At 43.3% G+C, this 9445-nt stretch overlaps 1 protein-coding gene across 1 annotated transcript in view; it reads left to right on the plus strand.

Annotated features, from left to right (window-relative positions):
• LOC145349168 (nucleoside hydrolase-like) overlaps window positions 1-4798 on the plus strand; it is a 28543-nt gene extending 23745 nt beyond the window's left edge. The window contains exon 6 of the mRNA XM_080197585.1: window positions 3566-4798. Coding sequence (XP_080053711.1) covers window positions 3566-3916 — 351 coding nt within the window. The 3' untranslated portion in view covers window positions 3917-4798. The remainder of the gene's footprint in view (window positions 1-3565) is intronic.
• The last annotated feature ends 4647 nt before the right edge of the window (window positions 4799-9445 follow it).

Below are 9445 nucleotides of genomic sequence, written 5' to 3' on the forward strand. Positions count from 1 at the left end.
ACGGGGAGAATGCGCAAACTCCCACAGACACCGGCCCAAATCCATGTGTCTGCACAGCAATCAGCGATAGTCACTGAGCTGTCGTCTTGCCCAGTTTAGGCACACACTAACGACATGAAGCACTAGGCCAATCTCGAATAACCAAGAGCAGCCCCAGTATGACCCATCGCGTGTATGCCCCTCGTTGGACATGAGGTGGACCGACTTAAAACCTGTGAATGAAAAGGGAAAAACATTATTATCATACTATACCCATTTACATTTCAAGGGACACCCCAATGCTAATGACCCTTAATTAAAGGTTCTCCTATATCCACCCATCTCCAACTCAGTCATGTGCCTGTCTAAGTTACTCTTAAAGGACTCTAGCGTGTTTGCTTCCATCACCTTACTTGGCAGAGCATTCCATACCCCCACTACCCTCTTGTGAAAAACCTCCCTCTAATATCTGTGTTGTATCTCTCCCCCCTCACCTTAAGTCCATGGCCCCTTGTTCTACGTGACTCTATTATTGGAAATAGCTTACCTCTGTTTATCTATACCCTTCATAATCTTATATACCTCTATTAGATCCCCCCTCAGTTGGCGTCTTTCAAGGGAAAAGAGCCCCAATTTCTTCAATCTTTCCTCATACCCCAGGCAACATCCTGGTAAACCCCCTCTGCACTCTCTCCAGAGTCGCCACGTCCTCCTGGTAGTAAGGCGACCAGAACTAGACGCAGTACTCCAAATGCGGCCTAACCAACGTTCTGTACAACTGCAACATTAGACTCCAGCTCTTATATTCTATACCCCTTCCTATAAAGGCTAACATACCATAGGCTTTCTTCACCACACTCTCCACTTGCACTGCCACCTTCAAAGACTTGTGCACTTGCACCCCCAGGTCTCGCTGCGACTCTATACTCCTTACAGGGTTACCCTTTATCATATAACTTCCCCCTACATTATTCCGGCCAAAATGCATCACCTCACATTTATCTGGATTAAACTCCATTTGCCACGTATCTGCCCAATCAACCAGCCTATCAACATCCCGCTGTATTGCCAGACACTGCTCCTCACTGCCCGCCAATCCAGCCATCTTGGTGTCATCAGCAAATTTGCTGATCACACCACCTACTCCCTCTTCCAAATCATTTATATACACTACAAAGAGAAGAGGTCCCAGTACCGAGCCCTGTGGCACACCACTAGTGACAGACCTCCAGCTAGAAAAAGACCCCTCCACAACTACTCTCTGACTCCTCTTTGCAACAAAAAGTCTGACAACACCAGGTTTAAGTCCAACCGATTTATTTGATAATACTCACAAGCTTTCGAGGGGACTGCCTCTTTGTCAGGTGAATGGAGAGCTCTGGCCTCAGACAGAGCATATAAAGCACAGACAGTTTAGAGATTACTGATTAAAATGCGAACCCTTACACCTAACCTGCTGTTCAAGACCTGAAGTGGCTGACAATGTGAGTGGAAGGAGCACTGATCACAGGTTACAGAGATGTGTATTATCTCTAGACAGTACAGTAAGTGAGGTTTTGCAAACCCAGGCAAGTCACGGGGGTTACAGATAGTGTGACATGAACCCAAGATCCCTGTTGAGACCGTCCTCATGTGTGCGGAACTTGGCTATCAGTCTCTGTTCAGCGACTCTGCGCTGTCGTGTGTCGTTCTGGCGGCCTTCACGACACACGACAGCGCAGAGTCGCTGAACAGAGACTGATAGCCAAGTTCCGCACACATGAGGACGGTCTCAACAGGGATCTTGGGTTCATGTCGCACTATCTGTAACCCCCGTGACTTGCCTGGGTTTGCAAAACCTCACTTACTGTACTGTCTAGAGATAATACACATCTCTGTAACCTGTGATCAGTGCTCCTTCCACTCACATTGTCAGCCACTTCAGGTCTTGAACAGCAGGTTAGGTGTAAGGATTCGCATTTTAATCAGTAATCTCTAAACTATCTGTGCTTTATATGCTCTGTCTGAGGCCAGAGCTCTCCATTCACTTGACGAAGAGACAGTCCCCTCGAAAGCTTGTGAGTATTATCAAATAAATCGGTTGGACTTAAACCTGGTGTTGTCAGACTTTTTACTGTGTTTACGCCAGTCCAACGCCGGCATTCCCACATCATCCTCTTTGCAAGCCAGTTCTCTACCCATCTAGATACCTGACCACATACCCACGAGCTTTAATCTTCTGTACCGACCTACCATGAGGGACTTTGTCAAACGCCTTACTGAAATCCATATAGACGACATCAATGGCTCGTCCTTCGTCAACCATTTTTGTCACCTCCTCAAAGAATTCTACCAGATTCGTAAGGCAAGACTTCCCCTTGACAAAGCCATGCTGCGTATCCTTAATTGGATCGCAACGCTCCAAATGCGCATACATCCTTTCCCTAAGAATCCTCTCCATCAACTTACCTACCACTGACGTTAAGCTCACCGGCCTATAGTTACCCGGGCTATCCCTCCTACCCTTTTTAAACAACGGTACCACGTTAGCTATCCTCCAGTCCTCTGGGACCTCACCTGTGTCCAAAGAAGAGACAAAGATTTGCGTCAGAGGCCCAGCAATCTCATCCTTCACCTCTCTAAGCAGCCTAGGATAAATGCCAACAGGCCCCGGAGATTTATCGGTCTTAATGCCCTCTAAAAGCCCTAACACTTCTTCCCTTGTAATCAATAGATCTTTCAATCGGTCTACTAATAACACTCAAGAAAAAAATTCTGCTTATCTGCGTTAAAGGGAGCCATTATTCTTAAACTATGTTCCCTAGTTTTGGACTCTTCCACAAGAACTCTGTAGGATTCTATAATAAGAGGAAACACATTCTTAAGAACCCCACCTAGTCTCCTGAAGATCTTGTATGTTTCAAGAAGGTCACCTTACATTCCTCTAAATTCTAATGAACGTAGGTTCAACCCAGGAATGAGATGAGTGAACCTTCTCTGAGCTGCTTAAAAAGCATTTTTTTTTATTGAAACAAGGAGACCAAAATTGTACACTGTATTCCAGATGTGGTCTCACCAAGGCTCTGTACAATTTAGCAAACTCCCCTATTTTTATGTTCTATTTCTCTTGCAATCAATGCCAACATTCCATCTACATTTCTGATCACTTGCTATACCTGTGTACTAACTCTGTGTGATTCATACGACACAAAAAGCAGCTCATTGGTCTATTGTGCATTAACCTGCTCTTTGATGGGCCCATCCAATTAATTCCGTTCCTTTTGTTCATTTTCCTACAGTCCTGTAATTTTCTCATCAAGTATTTATCCAATTGTTACACTCTCAGCTTAAAACCATTTCACAAGTTAAGGGAAACAGTTATTCTTGACAGATAGTAATTAAAATTAGGCTGTTAAAGAAAGAAATTAATCCAAAATATTCCAGTATAATACTGTAGATCATAAAGTCTGTAAATTTAAATGTTCACTCTTAAAATGAGAGGTTTCATGTGTTACAAATAATTTATTTGATGGCTTATTTTTTACTTTTGATAATGATGACTTGGAAGTTGTGCAAAGTTGATGTTCTTCTTTTGTGTCCATTACAGGAGTTTTTTAAGGAGTGGGTAAACCAAGACACTGAGAAAGCTTGCTTCATGAAGAAGATAACTGCACATAGTGAAAAATTTGCCAAAGCCAAGCAAAGCAACAGAGAGATGTATTTTGGACCTGGCTTTGTGTCTTGTGATTCTTTTGCAATGGCAGCTGCTATTGATGAGAGTGTTATCACTGAATATGTACGACATGGAGTAAGTGTGGAGTTACAGGGATCAGTGACGAGAGGCATGATGATCGTGGATACACTTAACCTGCTACACAAAGAAAATCAAGCTTTTATTATGAAAAAATGTGATGTTGGGAAGATTAAGCAGCTCATGATGTCTGCACTGAAATGCTAGATTTTACTAGCAAAAAGAAAGATCAGCACAAGCATCTGTGTATTTTCTAGAGTCTGTCATGCTTCTTTGTTTTTAGAGACAAGTTAATTTTCCTGTTTCTTCTAGATTTACTAGACTATTCACTTCATATCTTCCTGTTTTTACTCTTCCCCTTCTCATTTTGTCTGAAGGTACTCAGTGGGCCCTGCATGTTCTCATGTTTCTTGTCCGAGCTGTTAATCTTCATGTTTGAGTGCAGATGTTGAATATTGGCAGATTTTTGCTCATTTTCACAGCCAATTCTGATCCTGTCCTTGTTGAATTTCTCTGTGTGGGATCTTGAGCTCACACTCTCTGTCCGCAAGATTGCTGGTGGGACTCAGGATCCGGTGAAATCCGAAAATCGTGAATCTCACTGTGAGATTGCGATCTCCGATTTTGCCTCCCTTTGCTGGCAATGTAATCAGGTTCACGCCCATAATGGGTGAGAACCTGATTTCTATACATTTGAAGAAATTTAAATCAAATTAAACACCCCACTCCTTTGGCAGAGACTCACGTGTGGCGACTTATCTATCTGTGGTGGAGGGGAGGGGGGAAGCAGACACAGAGACCGATGGGAATGCCTGTAATGATTGGGGATGAGGGTGAAGGGGGCGATGGCAGGGATGATCAGGGGAGGGGGAAAGGCTAGTACATATGTGTGGGTAACTGTTTCAGTGATTGGAGTGCCCTTTAAAAATGGCACAAAAGGTCACCCTGATATCAGAGCCTGATGTCTCCACCTATTTCCTTAATGTTTGCTAATACTTTCAATATTTCATCATGTAAGGTACATGTTGTATCATTTTCTGCATTTTCAATGTTCCTTGAAATATTAAATATTTCATGATAGACCCTGAAGTTCATCCTTCTTTAGCCAAAATAGAGGTTTTGACAATCCTGTTCAGCTGTCATATTTTCCAATGTTTGTATAGCTTTTCTCTTATCAGAGATATTCCCTCTCAAGCTGCCTGTCACCAACTGCTATGAATTCAATTAAAACAGAATCCCAAAAACCTTACAACCCTAAAGGTGCCCCTGGTTACTAAGCAATGACTTTTTACTTCTTCAAGCTTGTTTACTTTCCATGTTGTAGCCCTCTTCAGACATAATAGAAGCATAGTTTGCACAGTCCAATCCCCTCCCACACATACATACACTTTTGTCTAACCAGAATCTAACTAGCGTTTTATTCTTCTTATACAGAAACATTGACTTAAACTCACTTAAATCCTTACCTTATTTCTAGTACTTAATGAATATAATATAAATCCCTTAAAACTACCTCTGTTTTCCTGACAACATTTTGCTTTATTTTGCATATACATGGTAAAGAGATCAGAGAAAACATAAAGAAAATGCAAATACAGCACTGATCTTGTAAAATAGGGGAGGTAAGTGGAACACCAGAGTAACAAGAAAGGTAGTAAGAGCTAAAAAAAGTTAAAAGAAACTTTCATGGGATATCAAAATCAACTCAAAAAATCAAGGACAAGTTTGCTCCCCTGATTCTTTTCTGTCTTTGTGCCAGAAGTTATCTGAGTAACATTTGTAGTCATTTTAGCCTGACCAACAACACTGTCCAGCTGGAGTCACTGTTTTCAAACACACCATCTGCAGTAAATTCAAGTTACTAGTATCATGAACTGAAACAAGTGCCATGATAAGAAATGGGGGGTATCACTGCATTCATCGGAGCAGTAGCTGTTAGGCGTGTTATTCAAATAGAATCTATCAGCTTACATGTTCAATTTGATCCAAGTCACACAAATGCTCCCAATTGCAGCTGAGTGATGGTCAACTTCCATAATAATTGTTTGAAATGCTGAATTATGCATAATCACATACATATTCCCAAATATGGATTCATTTAACCATCAAATTTGAAGAGTACAAGAATGATTCATTCTATGCAGATTGTTAAAAGCAATATTACCCTAATGGATGTTATTACATATTTTTGTTGCCAAACATCTGACAAAATCTTAGGTCCATTTCCAATTAGGACTGAGTTATTTGTTACATAGAACATATATTGGGCTCTTGAAGTTTTTCATAACATTGTCACTTGAGTAACCAAAGTTTACAACAAAACTTGTTGGGTACCGTTTTGTGTTTACAGACCACAAACAAATAACCACAAAACTGACAATATTCAACATGAGCCTAAACCCATTCAGACTCAAATGGTCCCGGGACCAGTGGCCAATTCTGGTTGAAGAAAAATCAAATGATTGACCTAATTCATTCATATTCAATTGTACATTTTGGCAAAGGTTTGCCAATGCTGCCTTGTTTAATCCCTAAATTGGCATCCTAATTTAAATTAATTGAACAATTAGTTACCATTTTCCAGTTCTCAGTTATCATTTGGCAGAATTTGACAATCCCTCCAAGACCGGTTCTGAGGCGATGGGACGATTCCAAAATTGAATGGATGGGAGTCCCCCTCCAGAAACCCGCCTGCAAGCCTAGATGCAATTTCATATTTGGGGCTTGGCTGGGAAACCTGCCACTTAAGCTTTTCCCCACCCAGCCTTGATTTTTATGCTGGGAAATGCGAGTAGGATAAGAAATTGACAAAAAATCTTTTCCCAATTTTGGGCAGGAAAGGGAGGAATGCACCTCATCCTCAAGACCCCTCAAAACTGAGACACTCTTCCCTTCAGGACCTTAGAGTTCTAAGCCCCCCTCCCTAGCCTACCCTTGTGCCGCAATCTCCCCTTGGCCTACTCCTGTGCCACAATCTCCCCCACCTTCCTGCCCCTGGGATTGACCTTTCCGACTGTACCAGAACTTAGTTCCAGGCTGAGCACTGCAGGACCACTGCAACACTGGAGAACTGCTGGTCAATCTGATTAACTGACAGCTCTCATAGACTGGACTTCCTTCCAAGGGTGAATGAAGTCCTGCCCATTGCTAATCAATGCTCAAGTGAATGTTAAATGGCAGTGGGATTTCATGAATTGGCGATAGCACCTTCATTTCAACCTGGTAATTCTACTAATTTATTACTAAAAGTCTACAAACTTATTGGCCAGAATTCTCCCAAAGAAATTCTGGGTTGAATTCACATGAAAACTGGAGTCAATCACAGTTTTTTTCAGCGGGAGTTTCAAAATGAATCTCCCAAACTCTGTGCATTGCAGAATACACTAGTGTGAACTACTGCAGGGGCCTATTCCTTGCAGAGGCTGGTAGCATAGCGCTGAGTGGGCCACTGCACATGTGCCGATGTCAGTGCCAAGATTGGCGCATTCACAGTGGCTCCACACTGCCAGCTTCCTAAATTCTGACTAGCTCAATCGTTGGCCAGTCTCACAACTCCCGCAAAGCCGCCCTCCTGTCCCCATCACAGCCCAATCACTGGCCCTCACATGTCCGGTCCAGGCTCCACCACTCTTTGTAGCCCCGATCTCCTGCTCCCCCACCCAATCCCTCCACACCAGCAGTTCCGACCCCACCCTCCCTTTGCAGTCCTGATCCCCTTCTGGCATTGCCGACTCTCCTCCCAGCAGGCTCATTCCTCCTGACCCCAATGCCAGCCTCAATTGCTGGCCTCCCTTCCTTCCCCACCAATCCCTATGCAAAGTGGCAGCAAGCCCCCCAACCCCACCAACTGTCCATTCAGGCCTCACCCTCTACGCCCACCACCTTGACACTACCTAATGGGCAGTGCCAGGGACACCTGATAGAAGTCTACAAGATTATGAGGGGCTGGAACAGAGTGGATAGAAGCTTTTTCCTAGGGTGGAAGAGTTAATTACTAGGGGACATAGGTTTAAGGTGCGAGGAGCAAGGTTTAAAGGAGATGTACAAGGTAAGTTTTTATCCAGAGCGTAGCAGGTGCCTGGAACATGCTGTCGGGGCAAGTAGTGGAAACAGATACAAGAATGACTTTTAAGGAGCATCTTGACAAATACATGAATGGGATGGGAATAGAAGGATACGGTCCCTGGAAGGATAGGGGGTTTTAGTTCACTCAAGCAGCATGGTCGGTGCAGGACTGGAGGGCCTGTTCCTGTACTGTAATTTTCTTTGTTCTTTGACACAGACTGACACTGCCAAGGTGCCAACGTAAAGATTGCTGGGGAAGACTTTCCATGTGGACTTCCCAGATCCCCTGCAGGGTTTAACTGCAGGAAATTTTTGAGATTTTTGCAATAGCTTTCAAACCATCTGATATGTTGATTGATAGTCTTGCTGCATAACTGGTAGAAATTGAGGAACAGTTGTCTGTTAATTCTGAGATTGCTGCTGGAGGTGTAATATATGGGTCTGATATTGGGAGTAGGATCTAAAGTTCATGATGGAGGTTTGGGGATTAGAGTTTGGAGATTGCCAGGGTAGCAAGAGAGATATTTGAGGGAGATCATTTAAAGTATCAAAGATTACAGGGAAATGAGGCTGGAGATCATGGGACAGTCAGAATTCATGGGGTGGATACAGGGATATGTTTGTTGGACTTCCTATTCCTCATAAACCACAGGAATTGCTTTGAATGGATCCAGCACTTCTCACCTTCTTTTACCGGATGGAATTCCCAAGATCAGGGAAACCCAGTCAACTTTAGTTAAAAATAAAAGCCCTATGAATTGGGAGATATGCAGTCACCTTAAAAAATTTCACTAACTCATCTGCCTCCTGACGTCAATTGGTTGCCAGCTCTCTCAAACCACCATATTAAAGCTGCAAGTGGACATATTGGAGTTTTAAAGTTTATTTATTAATCACAAGTAAGGCTCACATTAACACTGCAATTAAGCTACTGTGAAATTCCTCTAGTTGCCACAGTCCAGCGCCTGTTCGGGTCAATACACCTAACCAGAACATCTTTCAAAATGTGGGAGGAAACCCACACAGACATGGGGAGAAAATGCGAACTCCACACAGACAGTGACTCAAGCCAGGAATCGAACCCAGATCGCTGGCGCTGTGAAGTAGCAGTGCTAACCACTCTGCTACCGTACCACCCGTCTGACTTAAAATTTAAAAAGGAATTCTTCCCACTTGACCCAAAGCCACACACTATGCTTGGGGGTCAAAGTTAACCCCATTATTACCATTTGTATTTCATATACTTTCCCTTTCTGAATCAGAACAAGACAGAAATGAGAACAATAACAGAATTGTGGGAGGATTTTCTGCCCTCTTTTTAGGCATGCGGGGATGGCAGAGGAAGCGGAGAATTGAGGGGGAGTTCCAAAATGGCTTTCAGTCAGTGGGATTTCCCCACTCAATTGTCTCCGCCAGTAACCTAACAGGATTCCCCAATACAATGACATTAGTATACAAGTCATTAGCAGGCTTTCCGCTGTTCATCTCTCCATGTGGGTAATTCCTCACGGGGAGAGAGGATTTTGCCCAGCAGTCGCTTCGCACTGCCCAGGTACTGTCCCTGGAACCATATTGGCACTGGCCCCGGTACTGCAGGGGAAGTATAGTTGAAGTATCTTTGGAAGCCAATGGGCTTAATATGAATATTTTTTGACAGCCTATTGCCAGAAA

Source organism: Carcharhinus amblyrhynchos, chromosome 10 (genome assembly GCF_965287045.1).
Source record: "Carcharhinus amblyrhynchos chromosome 10, sCarAmb.v2.hapA, whole genome shotgun sequence".
NCBI lineage: Eukaryota > Metazoa > Chordata > Chondrichthyes > Carcharhiniformes > Carcharhinidae > Carcharhinus > Carcharhinus amblyrhynchos.